General features: G+C 37.9%; 1 protein-coding gene across 1 annotated transcript; it reads right to left on the bottom strand.

Annotated features, from left to right (window-relative positions):
- Positions 1–727: 727 nt before the first annotated feature.
- On the bottom strand, positions 728–18,705 carry LOC137008363 (paired box protein Pax-6-like). The gene is made up of 7 exons (XM_067370346.1): positions 18,594–18,705; positions 15,082–15,246; positions 14,883–14,965; positions 14,643–14,799; positions 14,173–14,243; positions 12,642–12,769; positions 728–815 (listed from the first exon to the last, which is right to left on the bottom strand). The coding sequence occupies exons 1-7, from the start codon at positions 18,703–18,705 to the stop codon at positions 728–730; spliced, it is 804 nt and encodes a 267-aa protein (XP_067226447.1).
- Between the last annotated feature and the right edge of the window lie 1,107 nt (positions 18,706–19,812).

Below are 19,812 nucleotides of genomic sequence, written 5' to 3'. Positions count from 1 at the left end.
ACGAAAAGCATTCTTGTCACTTTATAATATTAAGGTTGAACCACTGACATTAACTGTTTTAAATATGTTACTGAGCCATCGGATTTATGAAGATGAATGAAGGTCTTATGGGTGTGGAACGACATGAGGGCGAGTAATTAATGACTGAATTTTCATTTTTGGGTGAACTAACCCTTTCCCTAAATCAATCATTGGTTCATTGGTCTTAAGTGAAAGTCACATGACTGCATCTCAGTGCCTGCTCTGGATGAACTAGGCATTTGCTTTGATTGTCACAAGCTTACTGAGGTTTATGAAAGAACAATGTCATAAATGTTTCATAAAAAGTGATAGATTATGAAAATGATCACAACAAAAGAAGAACTATAATGAGGAGATTACAGTAAAGAAAATGAGAAATTATCATAAAAGAAATGGAAGCCAGAATTATGTTCTTAAAATATCATTCATGCTTCCCAGTTCTGTAAAGTTGCTGCCAGGAACCCACGTCAATGATTATGATTTCTTGAAAAGAGGATTGTCATTGTGCAGTGCATCATCATATAAATCACATACAATCCTGATTGAAAAATATGGATAAATGTGCATGTCAAATGAAGGAACTTTGTTCTTTATGTGCAACCATCAGAGGATCACCTTCCTTTGAGTTTAGAACAATTTGTTCTAAAGGGGTTTTTACCTTTTGTAAACATATTTAGTTTTCTAAAGCAAAATCTTCCTCCCCTTTTCACTGCAGTCTGGCCCAGTACTGGCCCAGAGTTTGATCATTTCCTGGTACCTGGACAGGTACAGAAACACCTCGAGAAATCAAACCTAAAGCAGAAAAAGTAGGAACATTTAATGCACTATTATCTGTAAAAACAGCAATCAAATATAAATAAGTAAATAAATAAGTAATCAAATATATAAATAAGTAAACAATAATTGAGTAATTAGTAAATAATTAAAAATGATAATTAGCTCAAGCTTATGTCGTTTCAGTTTCAGGGTTACGGTTTTTGGCACATCAACAATAGTGGGCTTTTTTTTTTTTTTTTGCCTTTCTAATTTAAGCGGTTGTCTTGTAGTTTTTCACATCACAACATTCTGCCCACTTTGAATCAGACAGAGATAAAGTTATAAATGCATAAAATTACATTTATTTCAATGAATGAATTATAGCATTTATTTGAATTCATTATTGAGAGAGAAAGAAAGAAAGAAATGAGAGAAGCATGTGTGAATTACCTGCGTCTGTTCAGTGTCTCTTTCTATTATCAAAGCTGTGAGTTTAATTACTTCAAAACCAGTGATGTTACCCTCTCATTGCTGAGAAATACAATATAGTGATCTGTGCTCCTGAATGTTTCTGTGTGTGCGGAGCACGATCTCCGAGTGACGAATGCTCGTGTGCTTCAGTGAAACGTGAATACAGTGACGCATGTTTTTTTTGGTTTGTTTGTTTTGTTTTTTGACGTATACTGTATGTGTGAGCTTCAATGAAAACGGCACATTAGACTTTTTGGTAACACTTTACAATACGGTTCATTTGTTAAACATTAGTTAATGTATTAACTAACATGAACTAACAATGAGCAATACATTTGTTACTGTATTTACTAATCTTCATTAGTGTTAGTTAATGAGAATACAGTTGTTCATTCTTTGTTCATGTTAGTTCACAGTGCATTAACTAATGTTAACAAGCTTTTAATAATGTATTAGTAAATGTTGAAATTAACATTAACAAAGCACTGATTCTTGAGAGATGGGACAAAACATGTCCAGCAATTGTAACTGCTATTAGGTTTAAAAATAAAAATATTTTCTATTTTAAATGTTATGAGGGATTAATAATAGAAAGTATTTATCACAATTATCCCCTTCAATTTAATTTTATCATTATTATATCAAATGTATAACACTTATTGTCTTCTCACTACATCTAAAACAGTGTGTCCACAGAGAAGGGTTCAAAAATTTGTATGCAATAAAATGGATAAAAATGTTTTTTTTTTAATGATGAAAAAGCTTGTTTTATAAAAAGCAATACTTGATAATATTTCATGTCAGAGCAATATTGTTTTTCAATGACACATGCATGTTTTATAAGATTTCCAAGTTGTGTCCCCACTTTTTGTCAACACCGTCAGACATTTATTAAAATGTAATAATATCAGGGAATATCAGGGGCAGCTGTCACTCTGAGGGACCCCCTTGCCACATTCCACCTCTGCAGAGTACATCAATGTCAGACAGGCTCTAGTAAGTTTTATAATTTTAGAATATTTTAAATCTTAATGTTAATATTCCCTGTGTCACAACCATGATATGTCAACACCCTCTTCCAATTCATGAGGAAATTATTCAAAATTTTTAGATTATTTTTTTCTCCTGAAGCAGGTTCTATTAGCATATAGCATCAACAGAGAAAACAAAATGGCTACTACATGAACTCCATTTGTTTTGTGAAAGAAATGCCAATATGTCAACACCGTCAGTGTCAACACCGTCAGATTTTCTGTCTGATGGTGGTGACAGGCCAATGACGGAGTTGACATTCAACATGAAGTCATCATATTTTTGTGGTTTTCAAGTCATTTTTAATTATATTAAATATAAAATAGTGTATAGTTTTTCTAATATTGTACTAATACTAACTATATGACCTGACAGCGTATATTGCTTTTGTGGATTAGTCATCACTTCTAGCAGAGTTAGGCTTAATTTAATTATTACCCTGCTGCTCCGATAAGCTTTTATAATGGCAGTGCACAGAAACTACCTGTTTAAAACTCAAAAAAGTGCATCCATCCATCATAAATGTACTCCACACAGCTCCGGGGGGTTAATAAAGTCCATCTGACTTGAAGCAATGCATTTGTGTAAAAAAAAAAATATTCATATTCAACACATTATGAAGTAAAATATCTAGCTTCCGCCAGACCGCCTTCCATATTCAACTTAGGAAGAAAGTGTAAAACTCTAACAGTTAAAAATGCTTCTTCCTTAGTTAAATATGGATATTTTTTTAACACATCGTTTCGCTTCAGAAGGACTTTATTAATCCCCCAGAGCTGTGTGGAGTATGTTTATGATGGATGGATGCACTTTTTTGTGTTTCAAACAGGTGGTTTCTGTGCACTCCCATTATAAAGATTAGGAGCATCAGGGTGATTATTAATATTTCTCCAGTTGTATTCGTCAGAAAGCAGAAAGTCATAAACACCTAGGATGGCTTGAGGGTGAGTAAAGCTTGGGCTAATTGTCATTTTAAAGTGAACTAATCTTTTAATCCTTTAATTGCCCCCTCATGTCGTTCCACATAAGACCTTCAGACCACAAATTAAGATATTTTTGATGAAATCCAAGAGGTTTATGACTTGTCCATAGACAGCAATATAATCACCACTTTCAAGGTCCAGAAAGGTACTAAAGACATTGTTAAAACTCAAGTGGTTCAACTTAAGTGCTGTGGTTCTACCTCAATATTATGAAGAGACGAGAATACTTTTTAGCCCAAAAACTAAACAAAAATAACGATTTTATTCAACAGTATCCTCGCTTCTGTGTCATTCTTCTATGCTGTTTATATGTTCAGCGCTTCCAGGTTCTACAGATATTGTTGAATAAAGTCATTATTTTTGTTTTGTTAACATACTCACTGTTTGTTGTGTTTGTTTTAATAGAGTAATTGATTGATTCAAGTATTTGATAGTTAACATGACTACAAGTCAGGTTTTCGTCAACACCGTCAGATGTGTCAACTCCGTCAGATGAATATTTTGATATATCATTATGATATTTTATATTTGTTTAGGAATTGTTGGTCATAGGTAAAAATGTAATCTGTCTGCTAACATGAGAATGGGTTTTGAAATGTTAAAATCATCTTGATTTTTGTTAAAGATAAAGTTAAAGTTATATTTCACAGTCCAATTTAAAGAAACACAAATGAAAATCTTTATAATAAATATATATACACATATTGAAAGTATTTTTTTGTGGCCTCTGTCAGCCTTGGTAAAAATGAGTGTTTACTATACTTTTTATAGGTCTTGCATAATGTGAGTGAAAATTAATTTGTGTTTTTGTTGTCTGACGGTGTTGACACAATATAAGTGATGGCAAGGTAAAAAGCACATTTTGATTAAAAAGAGTAAAGTTGGGAGGTTGTATCAAAGCATTGCTCAGTAGCTTATTACATGTAAGATACATAAATGTAGTTTAACTTGCCTGAGAATAAGGTTTATTTTTTTCAATATTGCATCCTGTTTTGTCCCACTTCTCAAGAATCAGTGAAAGATTAATAAATGCTGTATAAGTGCAGTTCATTATTAGTTCATGTTAAAGGTACAATATGTAAAATTTTTGCAGTAAAATATAAAAAAATCACTAGGCTAGTGTTATATATTTTGTCCAGCTGATTACTAACAATATCTCTAATGTTTTCAACTACTTGTAAATCATGAGAAAATTCCCATTCTAAACAGTGACACGGGGCAGTGCAGTCGCCTGTCAATGACGTCAGTTACCTTTGTTACCGCCTTTACTGAAACCAGAAACCACATGACAACAGTGCCGTGGACAAATGCGGAAGTAGTTTCTAGCGTCCAGCAAACCACTAGCTCGCTTCAAGCAGTTCCTTATTTACTTCTTGCACGTTTTATGGTGGATTGTGTTACTTATTTATGGAACATAATTACTGTTTACCATCTGCCGCTGGTTCTGTCGACAAGGACAGCTCCCGTAAACTCATGACCGGAAAAGAGGAAGCGGCGCCGGCGACTGTGTCATAATAAAAGTCCCGCTGCTCGTGAGGCGTGTGTTGATCAATCGCTCCAGCTCCTCGTTCAGCTCCCGCAACACTCGGTCCTGTTCTGCTTCATACTACAATAACGTTAATAATCGCATCCACGAACATGAGTTCTTCCAGACTCCAATTCCTATTCTTTTGCACCGTCCGTTGAGATGGAGACCACATGTCCCAAGTTTCCGCTCTAAAACTTGGCGTCATCAAACTACGCCTTTGTTTTGTTTTGAATAGGCTTCTAGCGACCTCTAGCGGAAAAAAATATCACAAATTGTACCTTTAACAAATGTAGTTAACTGATGTTTACTAATGAACTGTATTGTAAAGTGTTACCGACTTTTTCTCTATTGCTTAAACACTATAACCAGGCTTTGTAAACTAAAATTTCAAAACCATAACGCCATTTATCAAAAAGCACATTTCCCAAATCTATAAACACTATTCCCCTTTTTGCCACATGAGTCAGATTTGTTGAACTGTCACTGCAAAACTCTACACACAATTCCCTTCATTTCTCATTGCCTACACCATGTTGTCATTTAGCAAGCACTAGCATTCAACATTGTTCAGCGTAGCTTGAGCTCAATTAGCACACAGTGGAAACACTAAGAGTCCAAATTGATCACACACCAATCAAAACCTTCAATAGAGAGATAAAAGAGCCAGAGAGAGTTCATTGAGTTTTGGAACAATGGATCCAGAGAGATGTGATTGAAAAGCACGAGGACACCAGAGAGGAGGAAGAGGATGAGCAAGAGCAGTAAGGAGTGGAGGAAGAGGGGAAGGAAGAGGAAGAGGAGGAGGGGCAAGGAGACAAGGAGTCTCAGATGAAATTTGTGCCACTAGTTGACCATGTTCTTGTCCATGGTATGACTATGAGGCAGGTTGGGCAATGAGTTCAGCCAAACTTACAGTTTTTTTTTCAATTGCTAACAAGCGTTTACCAATACTTAAAGTGCTTTTTCTAAACTCTTAACACAGCAACGCACCTACATCACACAATTAGCCAAATAGTTAATTTTCTGCTCAGAATCATATTTTGTTAAATAAACACAAACTCTACATTTCAAAATGCTAAAAACCTTTTTCTACACATACTAACTCTATCAAAACACAGCAAACCTGATTCAAAAGCGAGTCGTTCTGTCAAACACTAGCACTAGTTTTTTATCCACATGAACATATTGTCAATCAAAGTGCAATGACTGTCAAAATACTACAGTTTTTTACAGACGCTAGGACACATTTCTCAATACTTAGGTCACTTTTGCAAAACTCTTCACACAGTTCTCCTAACCAACTTTCATTTTGGCAAAGCAGTTCATTTCACATTCAAAATGCACTACAACTACCAAAACACTTTATTCAGGTCTCAAATCAACTCATTCTTCCAGAACACTAGCAAAGGTTGACAGCTGACAAACACACTTTGTCACCCACAAAACAATGACCTAAAAAACACTAACAACATGTAGCATTATACATGTTTTCTTGTGTAAAACAAGGACACATCTCTGTTTATAATTCACTGCCATATACTGAAATGAATCAGACATGATGCAGAATTCGTCAATATTTTATGTCGTTTATTTATTTTTATAATTTTTTATAATTCCAAAATACAAGAATTTGTATACACACCATCCACTGATACAGATACAATTCAATTGTTTTATAGCATTTAATTTTAAGATTTAAAATATATTTTATTAAAATATTACTGTAGGAATGTAGCAAATTGCTGTCTTATTCAGTTTTGTATTATGTTATTGTTTTGAACATAAGTTTAACAGTTTTGAAAACAGTATGTAAGCATGTGCAAACTGGCCTGTACGTACAAAGAGTTTTGACAGTTGTTGTGTCTGAGTGAGAAAAGAATTGATGAAATTTGAGAGATGTAGTCATTGGATGCATTTTGTGCCAAAACAATAATAATTGATCCTCAGTTTAGCCCACATAGACTTCTGTTGTGCTCACTGTGTGAAGAGTTTTGCAAAAGTGAACTAAGTATTGAGAAATGTGTCCTAGCGTCTGTAAAAAACTGTAACAGCTGAAAACTGTAAAAATTATGAAAACTGCATTACTGTCATGTTTCAGTTTTACCTGCAGAAAATATGAAATTCATATTTTTTAAAATTCAGTTTTCTTTTCCTGCAGTAAAAGTATAATGCATGTAAGCCATTCTACATGTTTGGTTGAGTGTTGAATGTGTGCATTCTTGGCATCAGAAGTGAGTCATTATTTTATAGAATGTGCAGTAGAAAAAGAGAAGAAGAAGTAACAGAATTGCTCAGGGCAACTACTGGTCAAATGAGTCCCTTATGCAGAACTATAGTGTCCCTCTTGGTTGAAATCTCTTTCTGGGGGTGGGTGTGTGGTGTTGATGGTGCACTCATGAGGGTGGGATGGTGTCCACTTGGAGGCTAGTGCCCTGTGCAGACCACATATTTTGTAAATATGGAACAATGGTTGTGGAATCATTGTAGTATAAAGCTTTTACTGAAATGAAAACATGAAATTGCTGCCACTGATCAACAACAAATCCAACATACATGGTCTTTGGTTATTATGGAAGCTTTTTTTCCACCACAGAATAAAAAAGCATAAAAGGTAATTGTGACTTTTTATCAAAAATATTTTTTATTTTGCAATTGTGAGTTTATATCTCACAATTCTGACTTTTATTATTCTCAGAATTGTGAGATAAAAAGTCACAATTACCTTTTTTATTTTCTATTTATAGCAGAAATAAGCTTTCATATGTTCATCATGTGTAAGGGGGAAAACCATAGAGATGCACAATCCAGCACACATTCTTCCTCCTCTCCTCTACCTCTTGTCCTGATCCAACTTCTACTCTCCTCCTTCATCCATTCCTCTCCCTCACCCAGATATTATTTTCTCTCTGCTCCTCTGTGTTGTTCTTCATACACACTGAACAAATCCGATTCAAAGAGTCCTATTTTACTGAGACTGGAATCTGCCAAATATTTAAGTGATCTGCTAATTAAAAATACTTAGCAATTGTTTCAGTATGTGTTATATGTATATTTTCAATACTTTTGAGCTGCTGTTGTTGCAGAAGTATAGGTTTTATCCTATATTTAATGATTGGAACATTAGGTCTTCCTTTCTGACTTGCTGTGTTTAAACATTTGCAAATAAGATGAGAAAGATCCATGATTTTGGTATGAGGTAAGCTTATATGAAAAGAAAATGTAAGCATTTTAGAAACGTGTTAATTGACTGCATTTTGTATGAAAATGACATGAATTGTGTTAATAGTATGGCCACAACAGACGGATGTTCTGCCAAATGTGTTTAGAGTTTTGAAAATGTGACTACAGATTGGAAAAAAGTATGTTAGCAATTGAAAAAACTGTAAGTTCCTTCACCATTGCTTCAATCATAAGAACCTTGAGGGAGGAAACGGTGTAGGTGTACTTCTATTTTTGTAGGACATAGAGATGATGGAATGGAAGAAGGCTGACTAGACTTTTCAGTTGATGCGTGCCAGGGGTGGATCAAGAGGACTTTACCAAGAGGTAAAATCCTGGCCCTATCAAGAGGATTTTTGTTGTTGTTTGATGTATTGTACTGGGAATTGGGTGAGACGTTATGGATTTGTGTTTACTATTTTGAGAATATGAGGCATAGATTCAAGAAATGTGTTTACAGTTTTTCTTGATTGCTTAAACACATTTTTTGAAACTATGCGTCATATTCTCAAAATAGTAAACACGAATCCATAAAGTCTCGCCCAATTCCCCAAACCTCCTATTTTGAGTTCAAAATGAAGCTCTACACTCAAAACCATTCACTCTTGCTGAAAAACCAAACTTTGCCCTCAGACATCACACACAAGCCCTCAAAAACACACACACTACAACATAGTCTTACACACCAATGAGATAAATTCAAAACAACACTACAAAAACCAAAAACAAAACCAGTAATAAGTTGTGTTGTAATAAGTAATTCACATGTAATAAGTTTTCACATGATGAACACATGTATACATTTGCACATTTTTTATTCCTTAATGTACTGTACATTACATTACAACAAACAACAACAAAAATCCTCTTGATAGGGCCAGGATTTTACCTCTTGATCCACCCCTGGCACGCATCAACTGAAAAGTCTAGTCAGGCTTCTTCCATTCCATCATCTCTATGAACTACAAAAATAGAAGTACACCTACACCCATTTCCTCCCTCAAGGTTCTTATGATTGAAGCGATGGTGAAGGAACTTAAGTTTGGCTGAACTCATTGCCCAGCCTGCCTCATAGTCATACCATGGACAAGGACATGGTCAACTAGTGGCACAAATTTCATCTGAGACTCCTTGTCTCCTTGCCCCTCTTCCTCCACTCCTTACTGCTCTTGCTCATCCTCTTCCTCCTTTTCCTCCTCTCTGGTGTCCTTGTCCTTTTCAATCACATCTCTCTGGATCCATTGTTCTAAAACTCAATGAACTCTCTCTGGCTCTTTTATCTCTCTATTGAAGGTTTTGATTGGTGTGTGATACATTTTGACTCTTAAGGCCCCATAATACACCCGGCGCAATGCGACGCAAGGCGCAGCGCAAGTATGTTTGCTAGTTTGCATTCGGCGCCATTCGCATCTTCCCGTTCAGCGCCACGTCCGTAAATTAGTAAACGCATTTGCGCCAGTTAGTGCGCCCATGGGCGTGCTGGTCTAAAAAAGAGGTGTGTTCAGGTGCATTGCTATTTTAAGGAGCTGAAAATAGACTGCGCCATAGACCAACTCAAACAAGGTCTAAAGTCTAAAGTCAATGGTGCAATATTTTTTTTTTACAGCGCGTTGGTAGAAACTGCACCTCTGGGCGCGTCCACAGTGCGCGTTGACTTTGCTTATTACCAAAGACTATAGAATAACACAAGACGTGTCACTCGTATAGTTGTGAATGGGAGAAAGTGTAACGCGCAATATGGCGGAATAAGTCCCACCTTCTAAATAAGAGCCAATCGCCGACTGGTAAATTCATCGTGTCACTTCAGCCGCCATTAATTGCCGGTTTCTATAGAAACAGTCAGACGCGCGTCTCTTCGGAGGTCTGCGCATGCGCATTAGCTTGATCCAGCCTGAAAAATACAGTTTTTTGCCATGATTCGAGCGTTTAGAATCTAAATTTATGAGCCGGTTGTTGTTAGATTTCATTGGTGATTTCAAATATGAAATTGAATCATAAGGTTGGCGAACAGTTTTGGAGAATTTGATGTTTCCCCATTCAAAGAGATAGGGCATGATGCCCAGGATGCCCGAGAGGCGTTTCAAAGATGGCCGCCGAGTGAAATTACTTTTCTTAAAGGGACTTTGTTATTGCACACAGGGATGCGCATCACACAAACATGCCAAATATTAAAAACAAAAGGATTACAGTGTAAAAGAATATTATTGTGTAGGCTACATAAATATAAAAATGTAATGATGAATAGTCATTGCGTGCATTGGAATTAGGCTACCTATTTTCAATTCAGCCTATTACTACTTATAACGGACACAATCACTGCTAATTCATCCCACGCCTTCTTCAACTCGGGAAGATTTGGTGGATTCCTGCTTGTCCCGTAGATGATCTGCTCGCGCACTTTAACTTCGCGCACGAGCAAAGTTTCTTCGGTTTCTTCACTTGAAAAGCTTTCAGCTTTTCCGCCAACAAATTCCGCCATGTAAATAGCAATCCGCCATGGCGCGAGCGCATCTCGCTCTTAAAGGGAATGGGAGATGACACTCTGATTGGTTTTATTGAATGTTACGCCCATTACTCATTAAGAGAATAGGGACAACCCATTTCAAAAATGCGCCCCGGCACACGGACTGTTTTTCCGTCATTAAAATAGCAAAAGTGGATTTGGACACGCCCTGAGTGCACTTTACACTTTGCGTTTAGATCATTAAAATAGGGCCCTTAGTGTTTCCACGTGGGTAACTGTGTGCTAATTGAGCTCAAGCTACGCTGACTTGAGTGAACAATATTGAATGCTAGTGCTTTCTAAATGACAACATGGTGTAGGCAATGAGAAATGAAGGGAATTGTGTGTAAGAGTTTTGCAGTGACAGTTCAACAAATCTGACTCATGTGTCAAAACAGGGAATAGTGTTTTGGGAAATGGGTGTGCTTTTTGATAAATGGTGTTATGGTTTTGAAATTTTAGTTCAAAAGCCTGGTTATAGTGTTTAAGCAATCGAGAAAGACTAATACAGAGCAAATGACTTGTGTGTAATAGTAAGAGTAAGAACTGTGCGTGTAAAATCTCACTCCCCTGAACTCAAGAGGCAGACCCGGGTTCGAGTCCTGCTTAGAGTGGGCGGTTCGAACAAGAGGGGTTACAATGGTGCCGTGACGCATGACTCGAATGTGAGTGAGGCTTACACCGTGTCCTAACCAGACGCGACACCATGACACACGATAAAATTTATTTTTTCCATTTTAATTCAAGTTTTTGTCCTGTCCAGCCGCGATGGGCGATATGCAAATATTCTGTGTGACGAGCAGGGTGGGCGAGAGCCGTGAAGGAACGACGAGAAGCTGGTGGCGCGAGAGTTAACAAGCTACACCTGGGAGGCGCACCGGCCTTGAGTCTCTCATGGAGGAGCTCCGGGAGCATAAAAGGAGGAGCGACGACAGTGAAGGACGAGAGAGGACCAGGCCTGGATATTATTTTATGTTTTATTATGTTTGTGTTGCTGGCAGAAGTCCGCGAGTTTGGTCTTTGTTTATTTTGAATTAAATTTTTGTTGAATGTTCACCGGTTCCCGCCTCCTTCTTCCCGTATATACGAACTGTGTTACATTCTGTTTTAGAAATGGTTTTGCGGCTGAAACAGCAACACAGAGTATGGCAATGACAAAATCAAGTACTGTTTATGTGCTTTTATTTCATGTTAAAAGCATCTAACGTGAGTTTGAATATCATTCTGTGTTCCCAGCTTTTTAACTGTAATGAAAACAACACTGGCTAATTCACCTCAAATCTTGAAAATAAATAAATGGGCACAAGAACGTTCAAACTGTCAACTCAATGTGAACAAATGTGTACTCTATGACAAAGATTGGTTCAGTCACTCCGTCACTTATTTAGTGATGGTCGATTTCAAAACACTGCTTCAGGAATCTTCGGAGCATAATGAATCAGCGTGTCGAATCATGATTCGGATCGCGTGTCAAACCCATCAAACTGCTGAAATCACATGACTTTAGCACTCCGAACTGCAGATTCAACACACTGATTCACAATGCTCTGAAGCTTCCTGAAGCAGTGTTTTGAAATCGGCCATCACTATATAAGTTGTTATTTTGAATCGTTTTGATTTAAATATGTTTTTAATACCTTTATGTATCTTTAGAGAGGAAATGACATTGCACCCTATGGAGACCTCACAGAGCCATCGGATTTCAACAAAAATATCTTAATTTGCGTTCCGAAGCTTAACAAAGGTCTTACGGGTGTGGAACGACATGAGGGTAAGTAATAAATGGCAGAATTTTCATTTTTGGGTGAACTGACCGTTTAACCTCCTTGTTAGAGCACCCACCTCTCATGCCAGTGAACCTGGGTTTGAGTCCCGCTTACAGTGAACAGGAGGGGTTTTATGTGCATTAGACGGTTTTATTGCACACTTTCCAACCCATCAGACTTGAGTATTCAGACAGACCATGGTATAATAAAAAGTAAATAATAAGTAAAAAGTATATTTATAATAAGTAAATAAATAATAAAAAAATAAATATAAAGGACCTTGTTAGGATCTTGTAAGTTGTGATGGAAACCACTGACCGTTAGCTCTCATAGTCACTGAAGAGCTGCTATAAGACTGATCTGTGCTGGTGTTAGTTGAAGGAGGAGCTGAAAGATGAGAAGAGGAGTATGATGTCTCAAACGAGCGAGGCGCGGACGGGGACGGAGGAAGCATGCAGGAGTACGATGAGGCAGATGGAGAAGGAGCAGACTGCAAAGAAAAGTCCAGTTGAGTAAGACCAAAAAAATAAAGAAATAAAGAACACCCAGACAGATTGTATATAAAACAATTAAATCATTTAAAATAGTATTGAAATGCAATGAAGAACAGAAGTACTAACATACCACCTCTTCCTATTTTTGCAGTAAATACCATAATATATCACTGAATATATTTGCCAAAATGTACAACAATAATGTAATGCAATCAACTCGACTTTCCAATCCATCTCCAGTGAGATTAATTAGTCTGTTAACTGACATTGTCCCGGTAGTAGTGGGACACTTGGCTATAAGCTACAACTTGGTTAGACATATGGCTTTGCTTTCTAGCAATTTTAGAACAAGTTATTTTTATATATTTCTGAAACCTGACACTCAAACAGCAGAACCACACACCAAATCTGCAAAACCACACAGTAATTTTTGGCCTTCATAAAACACTTTTTTCAAAACACAACACACAATTCTCTATGAAACACACAAAACTCTATAAGGAAGTATCTTGATTTCCTTTTTTAAACACAACCAGTGTTTCTGTCTAACTACACATGGTTGATGTATTTCTGTTCTTTTGTACTGTGTAATACTGTATTCATAAGCACAAATGCTTACAATAAAGAAATAAATTGTTTGGTTTCAATCTTGCTTTCGTGTTTATTATTGAATTTTTCAACTTCTCTCTGCCAGTTACTTTCAATTTTGTACAGAGGACCTCATGAAAGAAGAGCTTTAGGTTTTGAATAACTGTGTGTATATGATATATCCAAAAATAGAATATTATGAAATATTAAAGATTTGCAACGTAAGACAAATGTTTGCTTTTGAGATGTGTTTGTGAAATTTTGAATGCAGTGCTTCATTTTGCAAGAGATGTGAGGCATTTTGCATTTTGTGTGTGTGATTGTTGGATTTGTATGTAAAGTTTTGAAGAAAAACAAGAGGCACAGTTTTGAAAATGTGTGTAAGCAGTTGAAAAAAAAAACTGTAACAGTTAACAGGATCATCTTTTTTTTTTTTTCTCATTATTTGACCAGACTGCTAAAAGTTAATACATTTTACAAAGTATTGAAGGAAAAATGTAAAATAATGTTTATACGATAAAAACTCACATGCTTGATGGCATGTGATAATGGAGTATACTAATGTTTGAAATGTTAAAAATAGAATAATGCATATTATATTGCTTATTTTTAGAAAATAGTAGGCTGTGCACATTCAGTAAGTGAGCTAGTATTCTGTTCTGAGCACAGATTTTCATAGACAGTTCCATTGTCACCACTAGAGGGCACTAATACATAGCAGCACAGATGTACATATGTGCAGTATGTATGGCATTGCAATGATTTGCTAAAATGAAACATGAATTTCATAAAATGAGCAGTGGAGTCTCACCTGGACCCCAGTATAGACTGAGAGAGAGTTATAACTGGGCAGAGTTGTGTCACTCTGATTGATCACGGATGCTAAACACACAAATAAAGAAGAAAAGCGTTATATTCTCAGTGCCAAGTACAGTATGCAGTACATTAAAACATCAAAACCCTGAAAAAATGCAAATGAAAGTATGGGAATTATGTAAATAAATTTTAGCTTCTTCAGGCATTACAATAAAAGTATAAAAAAAACATCAAATTCTGAGTGCAGTAGGCTGTACAGCTTACCTTTTTAAAAATAAATAAATACATTGACTATTTTAGATCATTTTAATTAATATTAAAGCATCAGAATCATGAAACAAATCGAATATGGGAATAAACCAAAATAAATAAATAAAAAAATCTTAAATCTTAAATAAACCATTCTAATACTCTATCATATTTTAAGCACCATGCAGATTTTCCACTGTATATCTCCGTTCTCACCTGCACTATTGCCATGCGGATGATGATAGACAGCTGAATTAAAAGACGTGTTCAGTGGAGCGTGTGTTTGAGAACAGGAAGTCCCGCCTCCAGACCGCCTCTGGTTTCGCAGCTTCTCCTCACGCCTCCATTTGGCTCTTCGATTGGAAAACCACACCTGACAGTCAAGGTCCAGAGAAAGAATATATGATATCTTCCAGCATTTTCGAAGTTAACATAATAACTATGACAGTAACTTACCTGTATACGTGCCTCTGGAAGGTCGATTTTGTTTGCAAGTCGCTCTCGTGCGAAAACATCCGGATAATGTGTTCTCTCAAACTCTGTTAGATGAAGTTTATTAGTACTTAAAACTTTCTATAAAATAAATGACAGTTGGTTTTATTTTTTGTCATTTATCGCAATACAATTTTTTAAGCTTTTTTGTCTATTTTCATACCTTTCTCCAAGGCCTCAATCTGCTCTGTTGTGAAGCTGGTTCTGTTGCGCTGAAGTTTCCTCTTCAACTGCAGCCTCAGTTGAGACTCTTCTCCTTCATCTCTTTCTACATGTCCTCCTCTTCCTGTCATCCTCCCATCCGTGTCCACCAGGCAGTCATCTGAAACTGAATAGAAACAGTAACCGACTGAGGATGCATACACATACATACATGTTTAGAAACACCTAAGACCCTGCTGACTTCACAAAGCTGAAAGTGTAGCTGGAACCATTCATGAGTTCTTATGAATTATTCTTATGAATAATCATTAGTTCGTAGCCACTGTTGCTTTGGCTTGCTCCATTAGGATTTAAAAGACAGTTAATATTCAGTAATTTAACTGCACTGACACTACTGGATGAGAGCAAAATTTGAACTGAGCTGACCCAGCCAACAGAGAACATTCTCAGAACTTTGGCTAACGTTATGGCAATGTTTTCTCAAAGTTATGAACAAAGGTTCTTCCAGTAATGTGTAGGTAAGCAATAAGGTATGAGAGGCCCTTCAGCCATGACTTATTCAAGATGCAGCACTAGACTTGAGTACCTCATTTCTTTTATAAAACGGTTACCACACAATACAAATATTAAAGCCAAAAGTATGTAACAGTGCAACTTTCATGAAGTAAACTCTTACTAAAAGCCTTCCTTCCGCCAGAAAAAAATAGTCCCTGACCATGAACAGCAACAAGAACTTAAATTATTACGCCATTAGATGGCGGCAAAGACTGTCTTTATGAGTGTGTTAGTCAGTAACGAAGACTTTTACATTGAAAAGACTGAATTGTTGTGAACGGAACAAGGCGCAACTGACAAATGCTTTGACTATTGCTGTCAGTCACGGGAAAACACCTTAACTGTTAAAAGGACAAGATAATACATCGGACATTAAAACTGATTTTTTTATTATGAACGTAGGACTGACCTACGCGGTGCGTTTTATCGTGAATAAAACACAGCTATTGACCAATCAGAATCAAGGACAGGAACTAACCTTTTTATAAAAAGTCATATAGAGTTATAAAGTCAGAATTGCGAGTTATAAAGTCGGAATTGTGTGATATAAAGTCAGAATTGCAAGTTATAAAGTCATAATTATATGATATTAAGACAGAATTGTGTGATATAAAATTGGAATTGTGAGTTATAAAGTCAGAATTACATGATATTAAGACAGAGTTGTGTGATATTAAGTCAGAATTACAAGTTATAAAGTCAGAATTGTGTGATATTGTCATGATCACCAGTTGGAGTGTCCTGGTTAGCCATTAGAGGGCACTCCAACACGGACTATTTCTCACCTCACTTGGACTTAATTTCCCATAACCCACTTCCCGGACTCATTATCCCGTCATTGCACTCAGCTGTTTTGTGTTTGTTCATTAGTGTCTGTCTATTTATACCTGGTTTGTTTCTGCTTTTGTTATTGTGGTTTCATTTATAATCACCGGCTTCTGTTTGTGTTTTTCTTGTTTTTGTATGGACTGTTCTGTGGAGTTTCTGTGGAGTTTCTCTTGCCTGTTTTTGGATTACGTTTTTGGATTACCCCATTAAAGCTGCATTTGGATCTTACCTTCTTGTTTCTGTGCCTCATGTGACAGAAACCACAATCATGAACAGATCCAGCAGCAGGAGAATCTGGTCAGCTACTAGCACCCAGGGAAATCGAAGCGGTCCCCAAGATCTGACCACGCTTCATCAGAAGGGTATGGTGTGGGGTTTTACCCAGAAGTTATGGTCGCGGCCGGAGAGGCTTAATCACCCTGATGCAGTCCTCAAAGACATTTTTAATCAGTGTCTCGATGACCCTCTGCCGCAATGGGAGATGGAGCTGGTAGGGAGGTTAAATTTCTGGAATTTCTCCCATTACCTGTATCTGCATAAGAACGGCAGATTTGGATAGCTCTAGCCCCCGCTCCAGCCCATCATTCCAGTCTGTGAGTCCGCTCCAGAGCCCGCTCCAGCCGGTGAGTCCGCTCCAGAGGCCGCTCCAGTCCGTGAGTCCACTTCAGAGTCCGCTCCGGCCTCTGAGTCCATCCATCCCTCAATGCCCGGAGGCCTTCCCAGAGCCCGCTGTTGGCCTGGAGGCCACCCCAGAGGTATTGGAGCCAAATGCTCCCCCGGTGAGTCCTGACATGGCCAAGAGGGCTGTCTTTGACTTTTATATTTTGACAGTTCTGCATGCTTGGAGAACGCACTTAAGGTCTTGTGACCACGGACCAGAGCAGCCCGAGCCCTCTGCCGTCCCGGAGCAGCCCGAGCCCTCTGCCGTCCCGGAGCAGCCCGAGCCCGGTGCCGTCCCGGAGCAGCCCGAGCCCGGTGCCGTCCCGGAGCAGCCCGAGCCCGGTGCCGTCCCGGAGCAGCCCGAGCCCGGTGCCGTCCCGGGGCAGCCCGAGCCCGGAGCAGCCCGAGCCCGGAGCAGCCCGAGCCCGGTGCCGTCCCGGAGCAGCCAGCTCTTCCTGATATGGCCACGGAGGCCCCTTGGTCTGCCCTGCCGGCCCCACCCAAGCTTTCTGCCCCGCAGCCACCGCCCAGGCCATCTGCCCTGCTGAAACCCGCCTGGGCAGTTCTTCCAGCACCGCCCTGACACTCAGCTACGACTCCTACCTTGTTAGAGCCCCCATGGACTGTTCCTCTGGCTCCCCCCTGGCCTTCAGTCAGGGACTATAGACCTGGCCCACCATCCCTCCCCCTGGTCCTCCTCCAGTCCACCTCCCTCCTGAGAGTTTTGTTTTGTGTTTGGTCAGGTGGAGCGTCTGGTAGCCACTCCGTTGAGAGGGGTACTGTCATGATCACCAGTTGGAGTGCCCTGGTTAGCCATTAGAGGGCACTCCAACACGGATTATTTCTCACCTCACTTGGACTTCATTTCCCATAACCCACTTCCCGGACTCATTAGCCCGTCATTGCACTCAGCTGTTTTGTGTTTGTTCATTAGTGTCTGTCTATTTATACCTGCTTTGTTTCTGCTTTTGTTATTGTGGTTTCATTTACGGTCACCGGCTTCTGTTTGTGTTTTTCTTGTTTTTGTATGGACCGTTCTGTGGAGTTTGACCCTTGCCTGTTTTTGGATTACGTTTTTGGATTACCCCATTAAAGCTGCATTTGGATCTTCCTACTTGTCTCTGTGCCTGACGTGACAGATATTAAGTCGGAATTGCGAGTTTATTAATGTGAAGCTGCTGTGAAACAATCTGTATAAAGTGCAATATAAATAAATGTGACTTAATTTTACATAGAAACACAAATATCAATAAAATAATAATAACATGACATTTTAGTTTTGTACATATCGTCACGCAGATACAACTTGTTCCTCAAAGATCATTAAAAACATATATTCAGTCCAGTGTGCCCAAACATTTGACTGGTAGAAAGGTTTGTTATTTTTAAACTAACATTTGTACGCACACATTTGAATGCCTTGTTAATATGTCTCATATGGCCAGACAAGGCCTCAAACAGGCCTCTCACCGGTGCTGTGCTGCTGCGTGGGAACGTTGCTCTGCTGATGGTACCAGTCATTGGATCCACTCCAGTTTGAAGTGCTCTGGAGATTCAGCATGGTTAACCTCTCAAACATCATGCACTTGCCCACAATAGCCTGAGAATGGAAAGAGACAAGAAGAGACTGTTTTAATTGAATTTATACTCCCTAAGACACACTAAGACCTTTGACCCTTTTTTTTTTTTATACAGAAGATTTAAAAGGAAAAGCAGCGACAGAGAATCAAATAATGTGAGGATGAAGCATGAGTTCACACACATTAAAGTGAATTACAGCAGCATCGTTCTTTAAAGAATTATTTGACCTGGACGTACAGTACAGATTTGTACATTAGAAACAATGTGAATTCAAAATAATCCATTCACTGTCTATGACTTTCAGGAAAAATGTTTCAGAAGTGAAACTGGGAGTGCCAATACTCAACCTACTGCAACATCATTTGATAAAAATCACAGACGGATATAATTATACTATATTATCTAAATATTTCAATATTTGAACATTAGAAATGTTTAATGTTTGAGAAGCTGATTTTAGGGGAGGTTGTGGCTAGTTGCCATTTTGGGGTAAAGTTTAGTTTCTGTGTTGAGTCCGGTGGACTCTTGGTAGAACTTTACAATTAAAGGTTTCATATGTTAACATTAGTTTGCTACATTAATTAACATGGAATAATAATGAACGATACAGCATACAGCAAATGTCAACATTTACTAACATACTGCGTGCATAATTATTATGTAAGTTGATCATATCATTTTCTGATCATATATTTTTCCAGGCACATTTTACCAATTACAAATCACATCAATCTTAATAACTGCTATTAATTTCAAAATTTTTAATATTAATTTTCATGAAGGGTGGAAATGAAAAACGCCTTATATTCAGGTGTGCAGAATTAATAGCCAGGTTTTCTTTTACAGGTAAAATGAGACAAAAAAAGAGATTTAACACTTAAAAATGATTAAAAGCCCATGAGAAGAATGCAGTACTAATGCAATACTAGAAATTGCAAAGTTAAAGCATTACCAAGGGACAGCAAAATGCTCATTGGGACAGCAGGGTCAGACAAAAACAGGTGGAGAAGAAACAAAACATGTTAACTGCAAAAGAATTAAGAATTAAGGTGAAGAATTAACCCTTTAGTCTCCATCGCCACCATTTTCCAGAGCTGCAACCTACCTG

The sequence above is a fragment of the Chanodichthys erythropterus genome, chromosome 19, assembly GCF_024489055.1.
Source record: "Chanodichthys erythropterus isolate Z2021 chromosome 19, ASM2448905v1, whole genome shotgun sequence".
NCBI classification, from domain to species: domain Eukaryota; kingdom Metazoa; phylum Chordata; class Actinopteri; order Cypriniformes; family Xenocyprididae; genus Chanodichthys; species Chanodichthys erythropterus.
The sequence above is the reverse complement of the archived record's forward strand: the minus strand, read 5'-3'. Positions and strand labels throughout refer to the sequence as shown.